This window comes from Ictidomys tridecemlineatus, chromosome 10 (genome assembly GCF_052094955.1).
Source record: "Ictidomys tridecemlineatus isolate mIctTri1 chromosome 10, mIctTri1.hap1, whole genome shotgun sequence".
In the NCBI taxonomy this organism is placed as follows: domain Eukaryota; kingdom Metazoa; phylum Chordata; class Mammalia; order Rodentia; family Sciuridae; genus Ictidomys; species Ictidomys tridecemlineatus.
Genome location: NC_135486.1, coordinates 49,683,824 through 49,702,897, shown reverse-complemented (window position 1 = coordinate 49,702,897; position 19,074 = coordinate 49,683,824). Strand labels below are relative to the sequence as shown.

At 43.7% G+C, this 19,074-nt stretch overlaps 1 protein-coding gene across 2 annotated transcripts in view; it reads right to left on the bottom strand.

Moving 5' to 3' along the window:
• Positions 1-4,316: 4,316 nt before the first annotated feature.
• Capn2 (calpain 2) overlaps positions 4,317-19,074 on the bottom strand; it is a 52,971-nt gene continuing 38,213 nt past the window's right edge. Inside the window, exons 11-21 of one of the 2 annotated variants that reach the window (XM_005326513.3) lie at positions 18,436-18,447; positions 17,227-17,438; positions 15,321-15,357; positions 14,302-14,367; positions 13,125-13,182; positions 10,423-10,487; positions 9,393-9,461; positions 8,738-8,816; positions 7,332-7,448; positions 7,020-7,078; positions 4,317-5,312 (exon numbers count right to left, since the gene is read on the bottom strand). In XM_005326513.3, the coding sequence (XP_005326570.1) occupies positions 5,289-5,312; positions 7,020-7,078; positions 7,332-7,448; positions 8,738-8,816; positions 9,393-9,461; positions 10,423-10,487; positions 13,125-13,182; positions 14,302-14,367; positions 15,321-15,357; positions 17,227-17,438; positions 18,436-18,447 (798 nt within the window). In that variant the 3' untranslated portion in view covers positions 4,317-5,288. The remainder of the gene's footprint in view (positions 5,313-7,019; positions 7,079-7,331; positions 7,449-8,737; positions 8,817-9,392; positions 9,462-10,422; positions 10,488-13,124; positions 13,183-14,301; positions 14,368-15,320; positions 15,358-17,226; positions 17,439-18,435; positions 18,448-19,074) is intronic. The other variant, XM_078022899.1, reaches the window with a different exon arrangement.

Sequence of the window (19,074 nt, the reverse complement as noted above, 5' to 3'; positions counted from 1 at the left end):
CTATTTTGTGTTTTGTGTTTGGATGGTCTTTGGTACAGAACTGAAATTTTTTAATGATCTTGATGATCATTGGGGATAAAAGCCTATGGGTACTTTTGACCTGGAGCCTCTGATATGCTGTGCCCTCATTTATTTCACTCTCTTTATAGAGTTATGTTTTAATACTATGTTACTAAATACATGAGTTGCTTGGAAATCATTTTACTTAGAGGAGATAAATATATAAATAAAATTTTGTGTGTGTGTGTGGTATGAGGATTAAACCTAGGGGTGCTCTACCACTTAGCTACATCCATGGCCATTTTTATTTTGAGACAGGGCCTCACCAAGTTGTTTAGGGCTTCACTAAGTTGCAAGACTGGCCGTGAACTTGTGAACTCCTGCCTCAGCCTCCCAAGTCTCTGGGATTACAAGCATATGTTATTATACTCAACTGGATCTATAATTAAAGAGAAGACACAAATGAAAAACCATGGTCATTTTTCTTAATACTTTTTTATGAATAGCTAACTTCTAACAAGGAATAGATGAAAGCCATACATACACATCCTTCAGAGAAATGAAGAAAAAAATAACAACATGAACTAAACTTCCAAAATATACATGGTAGGCAAAAATTCTAAAAATGCCTCCCCTCCCCCAGCATCACAATCCCCTGGTAATTCAACCCAATACCAGTGTAGGTACTGTTGTGAGGGACTTTTCAGATTTAAATAAGTTCATTAATCAGCTAACCTTAAAATAGGGTGATTAGCCAGGTAAATTATCCAATGGGCAGTGTAATCATATGAGCCATCAAAAGTAGGAGAGGAAGCCAGGAGTCCCAAGGGTCTCCCAAGAAGAGACCCTTCTCTTCAAAGGGATCATGAGTTAGGGAATGTGGAAGGTCAGTCCTTTAGCCACATGGAATTGGACTCTGCCAACTTGCATAGGCCTGCCAGGAAATGAATCCATCCCTCCGAAAGAAAGTGTTGATGGGACTGGGGTTGAACTTCTGATCTACAGAACTGTGCATTATTATGTATTTTTAAAACAATTTGTATTAAATGCTATTATAGCAATAGGAAATAAATTCAACATGCATTCTAGAACTGGGCTGCTGGACTTCTTAACTAATCCATTAAATGACCATGCCCAGGGCACTTGATCATCCTGTGCCTTATTTTCCTGATAGATATAATGGAGTTTAATGCCATTGCCTTTGATTGTCACTGACATGAGTCTGAGGAGGTCCCTTCGAGGAGGCAGTGGGACCTCGATTCAACCGAGACAGGTTCCTGACAGCTGCTGAAAAGAATTTCAGGATGTATCAAAAGCAAGGCACAAGCAAAAATTTATTAAAGGAGAGCAGAGGTATCACACTCTAAAAGCAGGGCACAGGTGCCTCATACCTCTTGAGACAAGTCACCTGCCCAGGGTTGAGCTCTTGACAATATATATGATGTTCCTGGGAAGAAATGTACAGGTTCTCAGGCAAGCTTTTGTGAAAGTCAGATCTCATGTCAACCATTTATTATTTGGAGTTCAGAGTGCTTCCTTTTGGTTGAACAATCTAACTATAAATCAGTTGTGGGTACATTGTGTTTGAATCTGGTGACATTTGTGTTTTTGTCCTACTTGATCTGATACAGATATACACTGGAGCTTTTATTCATCTAATGAAAGAGACAATCATGCTTGAAGATCTGGGTCTCCATTACCAAGGTCTAGTTAGTCTCTACAAGAGCCCACCTATCTCATGCATACTTCAGAGCTGAAAGGGAAATCATACCAAGTACTATATGAGAAGTGCTTGGTAAACTAAAGAATTATGCAGCCAGCCGCAGTGGTAAATGCCTGTAGTCTCAGCAGCCCAGGAAGCTGAAACAGGAGGATCTAAAGTTCAAAGTCAACCTCAGCAATTTAGTGAGGCACTAAGTAACTTAGTAAGACCCTATATCTAAATAAAATATAAAGAAGGGCTGGGGATGTGGCTCAGTGGTTCAATCCCTAGTACCCACCCCAAAAGAATTATGTAAATGTATGGAAAGGGAAGATGTGAAAACCAGGAAACAATGATGATCTCAGTTTTATATTCCTTAATCCTAAATTTAGAACATTTGTTTTATTTTCTTATTTTGGTTTTTAATTTATTATCAAAGTATCCTTATTGAAGCTTATAGAAATATATCAAAGTATAGGGCTGGGATTGTGGCTCAGCGGTAGAGCACTTGCCTAGCACGTGAGAGGCCCTGGGTTTGATCCTCAGCACCACATAAAAATAAATAAGTAAAGGTATTGTGTCCAACTACAACTAAGAAATACTTTTTTAAGAAAAATATCAAAGTATAGAAAAAATATAGAAAAGTTATAAAGGGGGGAAGGCCACTTTAGAGGCACTATTACACTTGAATGTGTTACTTTGTAGTCTTGTCTATGAATTTTTTTTCTCTTGAATTATGGAGAGCATATGTTAAGCAGTTATGTCTTGTTTTATGCTTGACATTGGATAAGTATCAACAGGGTTTTTAATGACTACATAATACTTTATTGTGTAATTTAATTATTTATCTGATGAACACGTGTCAATGCTTTCCAGATATATTATAATGTATACTATTATACATTAATAGTATACATATAATAGTTTTTACTATAATGACATATTTTTATGATAGTGGAATTTTTAGATTTTTGCAAATGCTGAGGAGTAAACCAACTGGAGAGTGGACCATGCCTTGGGTGGGGGGGAGATAAATAAACTTCAGGTTATGCTTAGGTCCTAAAGGCCTTGGAGCCATTGAGGAATTTTGCTTAGGGGCAGTGAAAGATGGCCTGGGGTTGTCACATGAAAGGAGTCATCAGAGTTAGCCAGAGAAGCAGACATTAAGAAAACCTGGAGAATACAGATTCTCTATACAGGGAATAGAGAGTGGAGTTAAAAGCAGCAGAAAGGCCCAGAGAGATGGGGGACTGGTAGGTGTTTGTAGTATTTGACATTAGGAAGTAAATGGTCAGAATTATACTCCATGTATGGATAATATGCCAAAATATACTTTACTGTCTTATTTATCTAAAATGAACACATTTTTTAAAAAGAAAAAAAAGTGGATTTAAAAAGTGAAAGGCTATTTAGCCACATTGTACCAAGTGAAGGGATCGATGAGAAACAATTAGAGAACTAGGTCTAATATGGGCAGCCACTCAGGATGCTTGTTTGAAGGAAAGATGGAGGGATGGGAGTAGGCTATGTCCTTTGGGATGTGGAAAGCACATAGGTTCATTTACTGTAGGAAAAGAAACTGAAGACAGGGAGTGAGTATAGTTGATGGAGGGACTGAGGTGGGCCTAGTATTGCAATTCATGAGGGTTTAATTCAGGGTGAGTTTGTACAGGGTCAGAAAGGGAAGGTTTACTTTGTTTATAATTTTCCCCCCTGTAAAATAGATAAAATTGACAAATCTTAGGTGAGAAAGCTCAGGATGCTTGGTCATTTTGCCTCCATTTTTAGTCTTTTCTAAATTGGCTATTATAAGCACATGCCCTATTTCTTTTTTAAACCTTATCTCTTATTGCAACTAAAATGGTAAAGTCCACTGGGTCAGCTCTCCAGATGAAAGTCCAGCAAGAGGGGTGTGTTCTCCATCACAGTCCAGTTTTGGTATAGCCTCTGCTGATTGGTGGGGGCCTGCCCTCTGCCCCACTCTGTACCTAATCAGAAGACCCCTCCCCTATCATTTCTGTCCTGAAAACTGTGCTGCTAAACAGAAAAACTATACACCCTGGTGTATTTTGATTATACCCATGTTTTCTAATCCCCAAGTAGCCAGCAAGATCCACTCGGCAAGTAGGAAGAACGTCAGTGCATTGGAGTTGAGTTTGGGAAATCTATTGACTCACCTTTTCAGGAAGTATTAGATGGCATTTGCCTATTGAGTCATTGCACATCTTTCCCAAGGATCTGTGGCAGCTGACCAGTGATATAATCTGCCTGTTTTCTCAGCTCCCTACACCAGTCACTGCTGGCCACAGTGACACTGGGCTTTCAGCTAATGCAGGGAACTTCCAGAAAGGCACACAAGTCTGTGCCTCCTTAAAAGAGACCAGCAAGCTGTAGAAATTAGAGCTGCCCTTCATGGTCAAAGTATTAGTTTCTGAACTAGATTTTTAAAATATTGTATAGTTCTACAATTTAATTACAGGTAAGATATCTTCTCAGTATGTGCATTTACAAGAGGTAACATTCCTCAATTAAGCAGAAACAAGCTATAATTGTGTAGGTCCATACCCCATTCCACTAGGACCACCCTCCAGGAGGGAAAAGAAACAGCATGGTGTGACTGCATGGGACAACCCTTTATTTAACAGGACATTTGGAAGGCGATAAGGCAACAGAGGCAATATTTTTATAATGTTGTTAACATTTTCCGGAGTCCAAAGCCAGGAAACCAGCTTGCATCATTTCCATAAGAGCTGCTCAGCAGTGTCCTCCCTAACCCGATGCACATACTAGTAGCAATGAAGTACATAAACTTTCGAGGCGGCCAACAGCTTGTTTTGTCCTTTATCATTGACAGTTTGCAAACTGGATGTGTGGTTTTGGCACACTGCTTCAGATGATCACGAGTAGAATCCCTTCAGTATTTAGAAGACTAACTAACTCCTTAATTAAGGCCAAATATGCTCAAGGACTTGAGTTTAAGAATGACTCACTGTTACCAGTCAATATTATATAAAACCTGTCTCTTGTTTAATCCAAATGATGTAAGGTAAGCTTTTTCCCCTAGAGTTTTTAGATGCCATGAGAGTAAATACGACTTTATGGTGCACCCTATATCTGGTTTGCTCTAGGAAAATGGCAGGCTCTGAGCTGCTGTTTGGTAGATATCACAGCTGCATTTTAAAACTTGAAGTTGCTTTAAATATTTCCAGCAAGGGCCTTGTGGCCTTTGAGATTGACTTATGTTTGCTCAGCTGCTTTTCTTCCTGATTTAATATTGATTTAATATTGCTATGAACAGGAGAGTGTGTAAAAGTAAAAAGTGTATTCTATTTACAAGTTTAAAGCTTTCCTTTAGCTTATCAAGGGTTAAGTGACTCACTTGCCTGTTGGATAATGATATGCAAATCTTTTTCTTTGATATGTGAAAGTTTTTTGCTATCTCAAATAGTATTTTTCAGCTATAATCATCAGTTTAAGTAAATGTTCCCATAATTTCAAGGTCCAGATACAAAATTTTTGTCTGGTAGTCCTTGGCTGATTTTTTTTTTTTTCCCATGAGAAGTCTTCAGGTCGATGAATTATGACTTCAAAGTACTGAAAAACAGAGCCACTGTGGGAAGAAGAAGAACAAATTATTTCATTAAGCATTTTTAAACTTAAAGGCTATTTAAAACCTTTGGATTATTGTTGAAAATTGTTACACCAGAAAATCTGAGCAAGAACTAAAATATCAATGTACTAACATTTTTCAACCTAAGTTCTTGAATCTAGCCAGCTCTGTACAGGTCCAGCGACGGTGTTATTTGAATCAGATGGTCACTGCAGAATGGACTAAATGCATTGAGTGAAATGCAAGTATTACACTAGCATTTTTACATCTCTGACTTGGAACATCACATCAGAAGTTAGTTTGTCAGGGAGTGGATATCCAGAAACTAGTGGTTTTCAACCTTAGGTCTATATTGGAATGATATGGTCTGGGATATACAAAGCCCCTCAGTGACATAACTTGCAGCCAAGGCTGAAAATCACAGCAAATGAGAGGGAGGTTTTCTGGACACAGTTCCCCCTTGGCAAGACTACTGAGGCAGGGATCCCCAGGGATCTCTTGAGGAGGGATAAGAGCCAGTGGGTAAGATGTGCTCAGAGGAAAGAGGAAGGAGTGGACTGAAGAGGCAGGCCAGGATAGGTGGACAGGGGTGGGGAGAACAGGATATCCAGAAGAGGCCAGAAGTTTCCAGAACCTAATACATGGCATGGTTTGTTACAACCGTATTTATTCTTCTCTAGCTTGCAGTCTCAGGGATATTTTCTAGGCAATAGAGTTTTTAAGCAAGTTGGCATGATTTGTAAACAGCTAAACTATTTTCAGTTGGATAAAGGTACTTTATGATCTGTTGTAGCACAGTGAAACAACCCTTTGGTTGCTGGCTTCTTCCACAGTTCAAAATTCAAGGGACAGGTTGCCCGTCCCTTAGACCTGGTAACATTTTGCTTCTCTGTCACATGGATAGGATTGATAATACAGTGCCATTCCCACCCGACCTTGGCCATCTCACCACATCCCTTTGGGGCCTGTGTCACTCCAGATTCTGTTCCCCTGGGTTCAGAGAAATGAAGACTGGAGCCCTGTGATAATGGATGGTTACCCCACCTGGCTTCTTCAGCTATCCTGAGGACAGAAGGTTCTTCCCCTCAAAGCTATCATCAGGATGGCAAGTGCACATTTTATACATTGCTTTTTGTGAAATTGACATACCAACTTAATTTGATTGATGTTCGTTTCAGAGATGGACATTGCTGGGTTCAAGACCCAGCAATGTATAATTATCCATGGCAAACCTATTTACTATTGCTAGTTTAATCTTTAATTTGGTGGGGAGGAAGTAGAGAAAATTTTCTTGGAAAGTATTTTACGTAGATCTGGTCTGAGAATGACAGGTCTTCCCCAAACCAACTTTCATCCACAGGGTTTCTTTACATAAGTTAGACACACGGATCAGCAGTTCCTTTTTCTGAGAGTGATCTGGCAGCCACCCTCTTCTTAGCTTAACCTTGTGCTATGCTGTAGTCAAAGCTCATGGGAAGAGGGAGCCAGGTGTGTTTTCTTGAACTCATAAATCAGTAGGCCAGTTGAGAAACAATAACAACAGTGCACTGTGGGACTTGGTAGCCATTTACAGGCCTACCCCAAAGGACGAGAAAAATTTTATAATAAAACTTTAAAAGGCAGGTCATCCAAGGAACAGGCCGTTCTGTTCTCGCCTTCCCCCAGTCCCCTTAGGAGCGAGGTGGTTGGCATGAGCTGCTGACTTACAGAAATAAGGTCGAGCTCTATCGTTCCAGTATTTTCGGGATCCAGCTGCTTAAAGATCTCTGTGGAGGGAAACAAAGAAGATGTCAGAAGCAAGTGAGCCAAGACAGAGATCAAGTCATCCCAACTTGGCAGCTGATTTCATTGACTGCCACAAGCATTTTTTTCTCTTTCTTCAAGCTAACAAAGAGGGAATTTTATTCTCAGTCCCTGGACAGACCATGTCTCTGGTTCAGGTGACTGCACCGTGGTGAAAGGAAAGCTGCTTTTGTACCCAAAGAACTGAAATAAGTATTTCCCCAAATGTTCACGTACTGAATAGCGTTTCCAGCCGAACCAAACACCGTACAAAATTATCAAAATCGATGATGAGCTGATCATCAGCAAACCGAGCAACGATCACTTGGTGAAGTTGACAGGGCATCTTGAAACCTGAAGTTAAGTGAACAAACAAACAAACTCATTGCTAAATATTAGATTGCATCACGTAGCTCTGTTGACAGGTTATGGAACTGAGATGACACTTCAAATTACAATTACAATCACTTTTGTCTCTGGGCTGCTTGCTCTTATGTGAGATTTATTTATTTATTTTTCTCAGTGCTGGGGATTGAACCCAGGGCCTTGTGCATGTGCTAGGCAAGTGCTCTACCGCTGAGCTACATCTCCAGTCTGAGACTAGTTTTACTTTGCAAAACCAGTACCTTTGTTTCTTTTGTTTCCAAACTGTTTGCTGTTGTTCTGCTTGCTTCCTTAATAATGCATAAGATTTTTCTTGCCTCTTTTTCCATTGTCATGCTACTACAGGTTGTGAATTGTGCTTCCTTTCCATGTTTATTTAGTTAGCTCTGAATCAGCTTGGAGCTCAGTCTCATCCTAGATGTAGGTGGCAGAAACGATTTGTGGTAAACTAATATTAATTCTTCCTTGTTCCACAGTAAATGCATTTTCAATGAGACTATGGCTACCTGGAATTAAGACTGCATTTCCCAGCTTTCCTTGTGACTAAGTTTTAGCCAATAGGATGTGTAAGCAGAAGTGATGGGTGTGCCCTTAAAGGCACAGAGCTCTCTGCCAAGCTGTTTGAGGCTTGTGGTTGTGGTAGCAAGTTGTCCTAGAGCCTTAGTGGCTAATGAAGCAACATGATAGGAAGAGCCTAGGGCCTTAACAGTAGAAGGCACCACCCCAGCCTTGGATGGCTTGAGGGAAAGGTATATCTTATTTATACCACTGTTTTTTGTAGTCTCTCCTGCACCATTACATCACAGTTAACAGAGTGCACAGCCTCTTGTCATGTTTGTCCCTAAAGCATACCAGTTTCCTACTTTGCTGGTCTAACCCCAAGCTTATGTCCTATTTATTGCTGTCTAGTTCTACTAGGGACTTCTTGGAAGGGTTGAACTGAGACAACAACTCTACCCAGGAAGGAGGAGCATGGGGGCAGGTCAGTTAAGAGCTAGCCCTGCCTGTTTGCCCTGCCAGACTGCTTTGAAGGAAATCTGGATTCAGAAGGCACTGAAGGCAGAACCTCAGGGACTGCATTTAATTTGACCAAATAGTTTTTAAGAGGAGAATGAAAAGGATGAGTTTGTATTAGACCTGAACCTGCTTTATGTCATAACTCACCAACCAAGCTTTATATTGCATGGTGTAATGTAAATGTTCAGTATGCTACAGGTGGAAAAAAAACAAAGGGAAGGAGCTAGATTGTGAAGTGTTACCTGCTTCTTCTAGTGCTTTCCTCATCTCGTAGGAATTCATGGTACCAGACCTGTCAACATCGATTTCCCGGTAAATTTTCTGGAAGAAGGAAAATAGTTATCAAAATCATGACCCAAAACAAAAAAACAGGTGGCAAACTGCAGTATGTACAGAGTGGGATGAAGTTCTTAGCTCCAGGCCTCTAGTTTGGCCTTGCTAGAATTGTCCATGTTTGTACCTTAAATAGCTAATAATATTTTGCCTCTCTCTATGAGCAGGTTTGGAAATATGCCCATCAAATTAGCTAGGCAATTATCATGGGCAAAGGTCATTGTCTCATGCAATTTTTGTACTTGGGCTGACACAAAGCCTAACTACAAAGGGCCACACAGCCTTTGCAGGAAACCCTTGATAATGGCTTTTAGGTAACCCCATTTCTTGTCACTAATCCAGTCAAGGCTGGAATAGACCACTTAGTTTGCAAAGTCCTTGTTTTGTTTGTTTGCATTTGTCCAGCCCAGTCTGTCCTCCTTTTGACCTCCGTTCAGATAAAGGCCCAACCCCTTGGAAATATTTCTGTACCCTCCAGAAGAGTTGCTGCACCTTAAAGTAAATGCCTAGAATGTTCCCTGACACAGATCCTCCTGCCCTCCCGGAGCCCTCCTGGGATCATACTTGGTATTTCTGAATCTTTGTCCAGAGAATGTAGAACTCCTTCAGCCCCAGCTTGCCGCTCCCATCCGACTGCCTTCAGTCAAGGAAAGCTCATGGAGTCTGACATCATTTGGGCATCCTGTCACCTGGTGTCCTCCTATCTGGATCTTGTGATCATCACAGCACATATATAAAGAGGTTTTACAGAAGGGTCCCTCTCCTGCTTTTCACATTGCAAACCCTCCATGTAAAGGGTTGGAAGGAGGGCAAGATAGAAACCTCCCGGCTGTTCTTTTCACTTGGTGGTGTTGTGGTAGCCCCAGATCCTGCTATAAATAAGCCAGGGGATGATATGGCAGATGGATTCAGATGGCTGAGCCCTTGTCATTTTTTAAAAAGCATTATTTGGAGTATTTATAAGAGGCCTCTTGAGAGGGGAGCTACATAGTGGGTGCACACTATGATTGTACTAGATAAAATGTTCCAGAACCTTATCATCATTCTCACTAAGCTCAGAAACAAGTGGAGAACCTGATTAGTCTGCTCTTGGGACTGCTCTTGGTGGCCTAGGAAGGAACTAGATCAAAGGGGAAGGGAAAGGAGAATGCTTTTCGAAGTAGGCTTCATCTATAGATCTAGAAGAAAATCTTGACGAAAGAAAATAGATTCATATCAGAAATATTATGGCTCAGGGACCATTTTCCCAGGAGAAATAGTGGAAATACTGTCACTCAGGAAACAACCCAGACTGCTCTGGGCAGAGTATGGCAGGTGTACTGTTGAGATCTCTGCAGCAGCCCCAGGACAGACTGGCTGACCGCACTCTGAGCTTACGGAGGTAGGCAGGGAAGGCACTTCAGTTTCCTTCATCTGGGCTTCTTCATGTCTCCCTGGGAAGGCAGCTCAGTGCTAAGGACAGTCCCACTGTAGCCCCCCCAGTTGGGAGGGTGCAACTGGCCATTTTGCATGGGGAGAAGGTATACATTGGAACATCTCAGGAGTAAGATTTTTAACTCCCAGTCTCTGTTCTTTGGAGCACTTTAAAGGATACATCCAGCATGTCCACCATGATTTTGCAAGTCTCAATGCTGAAGCCATCTGACTTGATATCTTGACCTAAAAAGACAAAATGAACAAAATCTTTTGGAGCAGCACTGTCCAACAGAACTTTCCACAAAAATGAAAATGTCTTTCTCTGTGGCCCCCACTACAATAGCCATTTAAATTACTCCATGAGGGCACATGTGGGAGGTGGCTGCCATACTGGGACAGTACAGAGGTTGTGTTATATTTTTCTGCAGACTTCTTTGCATATTTTCTGTGGGAAAAGGGTGTTTGAGCAGGTGCTTGTTATTTTTATTTTTATTTATTGGTTTGAGACAGGGTCTCACTATGTTTCTGCATTGGCCCAGAACTGGACCCAAGTGATTCTCCTGCCTCAGCCTCTCAAGTAACTGGGACACAGGTGCCACACCACCACGCCTGGCTCAAGTGTTTTTTTTTAAGAATTTTTGTGGACATAGACATGTTTATTTTTTATACCTTTATTTTATTTATTTATTTTATGTGGTGCTGAAGATTGAACCCAGTGCCCCACATGTGCTAGGCAAGTGCTCTACCACTGAGCTACAGCCCCAGCCCTCAAGTGCTTTTTAAATAAGTAAAAGAAGCATACAGATGGAAAGTGCACACAGATGGAAACTCCCCTGTGGTTGCTCGTCAGGGAAAAAGCCCAAAAATCCAGAGGGCATGTGTGTTTGCTGTGGGCTGTGATCTCTGAGAGGAAGAGGGTTGCTTCATCTGTTCAGCTACAGGCCATGTAAGGAGTGTCTGTGTCCCCAGTTGACTGACAAACGTGAGGACCTGGAAACTCTCCAGAAGCTACTGCATCCTACCAAGGGAGTCCTGTCTACTGGTGGTTGGCACTATGAGACCCTTGCCACAAATATGACTCTGGTTCCTTACAGACTTCATGAGGAGGAACCAACCTTTGGGTTACATCCTTGTAAAATGTTGGAAACCTAACCTGTCTTGATGTGGCCACTCCTGGCACCAGCCCCTACTTGTGTATGGGCACAAGGCTGTGTGTGGGGCCCTTGGGCAGGAGGCTGGAGTCACCAGGCAGGCAGGGGGAGGATCTTGGGCTCAGAGGCACGTGTGGAGCAAATGCTGTTCCCCAGACAGGGGCAGGCTGAACCAAGCATGGCCTGATCCCTCCCGCCTTCCATCTGTGCAGAAACAATGAGGCTTCAGTGTCCTTGGGCTCATGACAGCCACACAGCTGAAGAGCCCTGTGACCTCACTTGTGCCTGGCAAAAACCTCAAGGATAAACACATCTTCTTGTCCTCCCCCTAAATTGGAGGAGGGAGGCTCTAGGCTGGGACCAGCCTTGGGAAGCCCTGCTCTGGCCACCCAGATCTCCCTGGTGAGCACTCTGCATCACAGATGCTCTAAAATGGCCTTTTGTTCTGGGGTCACAAGGCATGAGCCAGTTTATATGGTCTCTGGGAGGTGCATACACATTGGGACAGAAGACCCTGCTGGCCCTGGACCCTTCTCTGGCTGTAAAAGGAGGATTTACTTTGATCTTATGGGGTTAGGCAAGTGGCCGCTAATCTGCTGTCAGAGGGAATGACGACACTTGAAGTCCATGAGACATCTGGATATGACCCATAGGGCTGATGTTCAGTATATGACAATATATGTATTCTTTTTTATGATTTATAATTATAGATTTATAATTTGTGAAACTGTATAAAACACTGTTGTCTATTTTGCTACTATATTGAAAACAGCATAATTATTAATAATTTGATGGGGGTGGGGGGGATAGCTTGACAGGGTGGGGACGTATTTCTTCCTCTTCCCCATTGGTGATCAACAGTAGGGGGAACTGAACAATCAATCCTTGGGTTATATTTTTCCCCTAAGAAATAATAAGCTGAAAAGATGTGCAGGAACCACAACTCTACCTTATTCTTAAATCTGTATCTCAAGTTTTTTATTCTTTCTTTATAGAAGCCCTTTAGCCTGGGCTAACGGCTGATATTTTCAGAGCCTTGAAGTCATTTGCTTGGCTTAGTGGCTCAAATGAAGTGACATTTCTTCCAGCAAGGAACTGGTTAGATGAAGCTCATTTAAATACAAAACGGAGAGATGGGACTTTTTAATCCATTTTCCTTAACTTGAATGTAAGACGGGCCATGTATTTTCCCTTCCTGGCTCAAGAAGATGTCATCACTATACCAGTGATTCCTCACTAAATGCAGCCAGAGAATTCTGAAACACAAGAATGCTATCTGGTTTCTACTCTTTCAATAAGAAAACCTAATAATAGCTACCATCTATGGAGGGCTGGCTCTGCACCAGGCAGTTTCTACATGTTACCTCACATAAGACCACTTGTAAGAGAGCAAGTCGTAATGTGTCTATTTTGCAGATAAGGAAAGGAAAATCAGAGAGGTGATATGACTTGGTTCAGATCACAGAACTAGTACGCAGAGGAAACAAGTAGGTTTCTTCTTTGATCTCTAGACCCTGGAAACCTTTTTTCGTTTTTTTCAATCACATCACTCAAATCCTCCTCCACTCAATTCTTTAGTGGTGGTGGTGGGAATGGCAACAATGTTTCCATAGGAATAGAGATGGATGCTTTAGCCAGAGCTGCCACTGTAAGTATGAGACAGTATTCTGATGTCTTGTGTCCACAGGGGAAGGAGAAAATGAGGGATTTGCAAGGAAGGGATACTTACGCTTTGCCAGAACTCTCCTCAAGATGGTCTGGAGTTCAAAGGCAGAGATCTCTGCATCCTGTGGACAAGTGACCACAGCACGTTATTGGCTCCCTGTGGGAGCTGGGTGAAGCCCCGGGCAGCACATTGGGCAGGTCTCGTTTGCACATCTAACAGCCCCAAGTGAGGCTGTGCTATATTCCCCATTTACACTGAGTAGCTGCCCAGCCTGTTTTTGATGGTATTTTACTATACAACACACTCTAGGTCACCGTTTCTTTGCTATAGGAGTCATGTTCCTGGTCTTTTTTGACTTAGTTCTTGCACACTATTCCCTCCTTTCCAGCATGCCTTCTTCATGCTTTGAAACTCAAACCTCAGGCTTCCTGTAACACAGTCTCCAAGAACTGGTGCCTCCTCTATGGCTCTCCAGACATGGTTCAGGCATCTCTGTTCAGTCAGACATATTTGTGTAACTGAGGGACAAGTCCAACATTGAAAACCAAGGCTGCCTGTCTGGGTGTTGGGTGTGTATGCATGTGCTTCAATCACTGGGGAAATAAATCTAATGCCCCTTCCCTTGAGAAACCAGGAGGGAGGGGCTGGAGGTGGGAACACGGAACAGATGATAGTTTTTAGGGCTTTAATGAGTCTTTGGTTAAGCTTGATGGTGGATGCCGGAGAGAGCCAAATTCCTTCACATCATGGGAGGAAATTTTGTTTTGGGAGTTGTTCGGAAGAAAGAGGGTTGAATAACTTTATAGTGGGCCTCCATGGCTAGGGAATTATTTTAAGAATAGGAAGTCTAATCATCCCTTATAAAGTTGCTTTTATCCTTGAGACTTGAAATCCTCCCAAGTCCCCCAAATAGCAATGTTTTTTTTTTTTTTTTTTTTTTTAGAAATCAAGGATAAGGGGCTAAGTTTCATGCCTCAGCATGGAACAGAGAAAATAAAAGAACTTCAAGGTGAATCCAAGAATCCTAAAGAAGGACAAACATAGAAGAGAGCTGGCCACAAGAATAGAGGTCGTGGGCAGCCTGCAGAGGTCTTGGGGTGGACGTGGGCAAGAGGTGTGAGCTGAAATCCAGCTACATTTACAATTATTCTTGGCTTTTGTTCAGTTTGTTTTCTCTCTCCCTTTCAACTGATATCTCCTTGAGGACAAACCCTATCTTTTGTTTTACGTCAACACCTACCTCCCCTGCCAACTGAGCAAACAGCCTCCTGAATCCATCATCGATGTCCTCCTCGCTGACATCGATCTGCAAGGTGAGGCACAAATGGAAACAATGGGTCAGAGTGGAGAACGACAGCAAAACACCCACTCCCCCTCTGCTTCTCTCCCTCTCCTGGGCCCACACGCTAAGGGTATTGGGATGGTGATAAAGACAGTGTGAAGAATTAGTGGGATTTTTTTCTAGCTTAAACACATGTGAGGGAAACAGAAACTCTGTGAGAGGAGCTCCACTTAAATTTCTCATCCAGGTATCTTTAATATCCAACCCAAGTGGCCTTTTAGGATCTTCTTTATGGAGACTAGGAATTACAAAGACTGACTGGAATGTTCCAGTAGGATTTCAGCAATGGCTAGTGACTATTGTCTGGGATGCCCTTCAAAATTGTTTAGTCTCCCTCTAGGTATGAGAGACAAACATTGAAATTCAGCAGCGGAAGGGATTACAGAGCCACATCAGACCTTCCTGGAGATGGAGGAGAACCCCTTCCTCTGTGATATTCTTTCTCCACTTGGATTTGTTAAAGTTGGGACTTTTTTTTTTTTTAATTCCCAAGTGACATCCCTAAAACCCCTCCAGGATTTCCCTCTGAATAAAATTCTTTTCTGAGAATGTGGGAGCCTGAGTAATCTTATCATTTGTGCATCCATTTTATAAATGAGCAAGGTCCAGCAAGGGATGTGACAAGGGCCTGTCCCTGCTCAATGCAGTACTGGTGTCTTATCCTTCTCCACATAACCCTCCTTATACACATGGGTGAATTCCCCACTGGAGAGCAGGAGACTGACTGGCCCAGACCCCAGTGTGGTTATGGCTGGCTCAGAAAGCAGACTCCATTCCCAGTATAGGGCCGTTATCCTTAGTTTCAACTCGTGTTCATAAAGTCCAAGGTGCCTCCCAAACCCTTGACATTATTTTTTGCTCCACTGCTCTCTGGATGTCCAGAACAGAGTTGGAAGAATTAAAAAAATTACAAGTACCTCTTCAAGGTTGGCCTCGATTTCGTCATCAACAACTCTGGAAATAAAAGGAAATTATGTGTTACTGGAAGGCAGGTGAACCGGCAGTACAATCACTGCTGTTTGTGGAAGTTCAACATTTAAACCCAGCACGAGGAGGGTGGGGGAATATCTCTGTGCCCCGGGTTTCTGTGATAAAATGCCTCCTTTAAGTAGCAGAAACTGAGGCAGAAGTAATCTGTCAGGTTTGGTTCTTTACCAAATAGCACAGGCTTCCCATGTAGGGGACAGCTGGGACGCTAAGTAACTCACTTAGCTCCTGGCCTTAAGGACAGCCTTTAACTTCTAATTGAAACTCTCTGCCATTGCAAGGCCCTTGTGCTGAGCCTCGAACACCATGGCCTAAGTGTTAAACTTCAGGTCGAGGAGGGGGCAGGCAGTGGCTGTGTGTAATTTCAACTGCAGCCTGGGAAGAGTTTGCCCATGCACAGTCCCTGTGTATACAGCCAGGTCCTTATGCACTACAGAGAGTGTAGGAGGGTCCTCCTTAGGCCCCTGGGATCTTTGGCTAGGCCCCCAAGAGTCTTGTGTGCAGGGTCAATGCCTTGTAGAAAAAAAGGGTCAGGGGCCTTCCTGTAGCTGGGATCTGGAACAGGACTGATATCCTGGAACAGGGCAGTCAGACAGCTTTGAGGGGTAGTAGCTCATCCTGGAGAGAGCTGAGGGAGCCAGTGCTTGTCTTGTGTGCAGGGTCAATGCCTGTCCCAGTGCTTTTTCGGGACAGTGGCTTATGGTGGGTGGGGAGGGACAGTGTTTGACAAAGAACAGGGTCATGATACCAACTAATGACACTGGCCATGTCCTCACTTCCTTGTCAGTGGAGACTAAGTTAAACACACAGAGCTTCCTCCAAGGATGCTGAGCTGAGAGGAAAGGCCCCTGCCCCGTGACAAGCACTGGCAAAAGAAGAGAGCCTGCCAGTGGCAGGGGGGCTGCAGCCACGCTCTAGTGGCACTTATTAGCTTGCAGCTGTCCAGCAGCGTTTTCTCTCCCTTTCTCATGGGAACTTATTTCTCTGTCCCGTGTTGTCTTGGAGCAAAGGCAGTTCCCTGGCCTCCTCCTCACCACAGCTCCTCCTTCTACAGGAGCCGGCCGACCGGGTGGCTGAGCTGAGCCTGGCCTGTTGGACCTTGGGCACAAGGTCAGAGGGGTCACCATGCTCTGGGGTCCTCCAGCACACCCTTGGCTGCTGCTCTTCCCAGTCTGCCCCCCACCCATCAGTGCTGGGCTTCCCCACAGCATTTCAGCAAACTTCCTTTTATTTAAATTGACCAGGTTGATTCCATCCTCTGCCAGTCAAGTGACCAACCAAATATATATGGTTGAGACAGTGGCCAAAGTGGCAGAAACCACTGTGAATTGAGGCCATATGAACAATGTCAGGAAATTGTGATACCAACCAAAAAGGGTTCCTAAGAGCTGGGTCCTGAAGAGGAAGGGGAAGGCCTGGAGACTTGTTGACTATGGTGGGGACCATTGAGATCGTCACTTGCACCTTGGTGGCTCTCCTGGGCTGGGGGTCTGGGAAAGCAAGGGTTGTGCCAGCTTTCTCCAAGTGAAGGGTAGAGGCTCACAGACAGTTTAATATAAGCCCTTAAGATGAAAGTGTCAACTAGATAATTCAGAAATGCAATTGTGAAGTTAGATTGTGAAGTCACTCTCCTATTACCTCTTTCCAACAAGAAATAGTCTAATAGTCTAAGGAGATTTTTTTTTTCTTTGCTTACCCGAGTATAACACTAAAAATTCTTCAGGATGTCAATTCCCACATTTCATAGAAAGAGACTCCAGCAATCAGAGTAACGAAAAAGAGAATGTGGCTAGGAACAGGAAGGGGCAGGCACAAAGAAGGGACCAAGCCACCTACTGGTAGTCAGCTTTCTTCTCGGAAAACACCCTGACGCAGAAATCCCCGTCCTTGTTGGGTTCAAAGGTGGAGGGCACGAGGATGTACTCTCCTGGGGGCAGCTTGAAGCGGTTGAGAACCTCCCGGAGGTTGATGAACGTGTCTGACCGCTCCCTGGCTCGAGTGGTCAGGAAGAATTTTTTGCTGAGGTGGATGTTGGTCTGCCCTCTTAACTGATGAATAAACAGAGAAACGGGGTGTGGGGGGGAGGAGTGCCAAATAAACGTCATTATTGCTCTTTGGGATAAAGAGATTACAGTGACAATGTCTGAATTGCTAAGATAAAAAGCCAATTTTCTATTAAAAACAATTGGCCACAGAGGCAGGACTCAACTCTGTCTGCAGAGATGCCTGCCTTTCCACACGGAGTTCCTCAGCCTTCTGCAAGGTGACTCTAGGGGGTGAGAGTCCCCACAGCAGGAATCCGGTTCAGTTTTACACCGTGTAGGACCCACTCTTAATTTTGCAAAGACAAAATCAAGAGCTAAGAAGGGAGTCCTGCTGTTAGGGCAGAGGTAACCCAAGGTTGGGGCAGAGCTCACACACCATCCAACAGAGCCCTGTGCTCTGTCAGTGCCACCTTCCCAGGGACAAATGCAGAGCAGGTGTTTCCAGGCACCCTGTGTGACCACTTTAAGACACACAGCCACTTTGCATCATATCTCATTAGATTAGCACTCTGGCATAATTTAATTCATGTTTACAATAGCCTGGTGAGGTAGATGGCTGAATAGTTTCACTGTAATAGAAACTGAAGAGCAGAGAGGCTGTCACTTGCCTGAGGTCACACATCCTGGGAACAGGGTCTTCCCTATGCTCCTGCCTTGTCTTGAGGAACACTCCACAGGGTTCCTCGTTCCCCTTTCTACTCATTCCCAGAACCACACAAGACTCCAACAAGCCTCCTGCAGTCTGAGAACTAAACCCTGCACAGGCTCTGCTGGGTCACACACAGCCAGCAAACCCTACAGGGGCTTTCTGGAAGACCTTGCCCTGGGCTCAGACCAGTGGGATGCAGAGCCGGAGTGACCTCAGTGGTAAAGGCACCAGCAGCCATCCTTCCGGCCCCCCTCATGCTTCACCACACCCCCTGAGCTCTGCAGTTTAAGCCTCAAGCACGTTGGTGGACCTGAGTCCCCAGAGGCAGGGGCCGGTGCTTGCCAGACATACCTCCTCCGGAACCTGCAAAATAAAGGAGCACAATTCAGATTCTAGGAAAGTAACAAATAAAAATGCAGGCACTATGGTTTTATCCTTTGCTACCGGCTTTTTTCTAGCTTTAGCAATCTCACCTACATCGACATGGTAATTGCTTTCCAAGGAACTCAAAATGTTTCCACATTGGCGAAATTGTAAAACAAACAGACAAACAAAAATCCTCTTATGACAGTAATGTGGTTGAGAGTCCCTATCCCCACCCTCAATTTATTGAGCATCCAACAGAGGCTTGGACATGTGAAATGACTTGTCTATGGTCACCAGCCTAGTAGCTGCAAAGCCCATACCTGGTTCCCAGTCAAGGGAAGCAGGACTAAGCCCATAAGAAGAAGCAACAGTATTTCCTTTAGCAAATCACTTCCCGTCTCGGGTCTCAGTTTCCTTAATTCTAAAATGGGGCCAAAAGATCACAGACTTTCCCAACTCCAAAAGCCCACTGGATTCCCAAATGCACGAGGTGGCGGGGGCAGCTATGGGCAATTCTGTTGGCATTTTCCTTGCAGCTATTCTGCTCCAGGCCAGAAGATCCCAGCTCCATTTCATAGACCGAAGGGTCTAGATCTAGGTGCATTTTTAGAGTGGCCAAGCTGC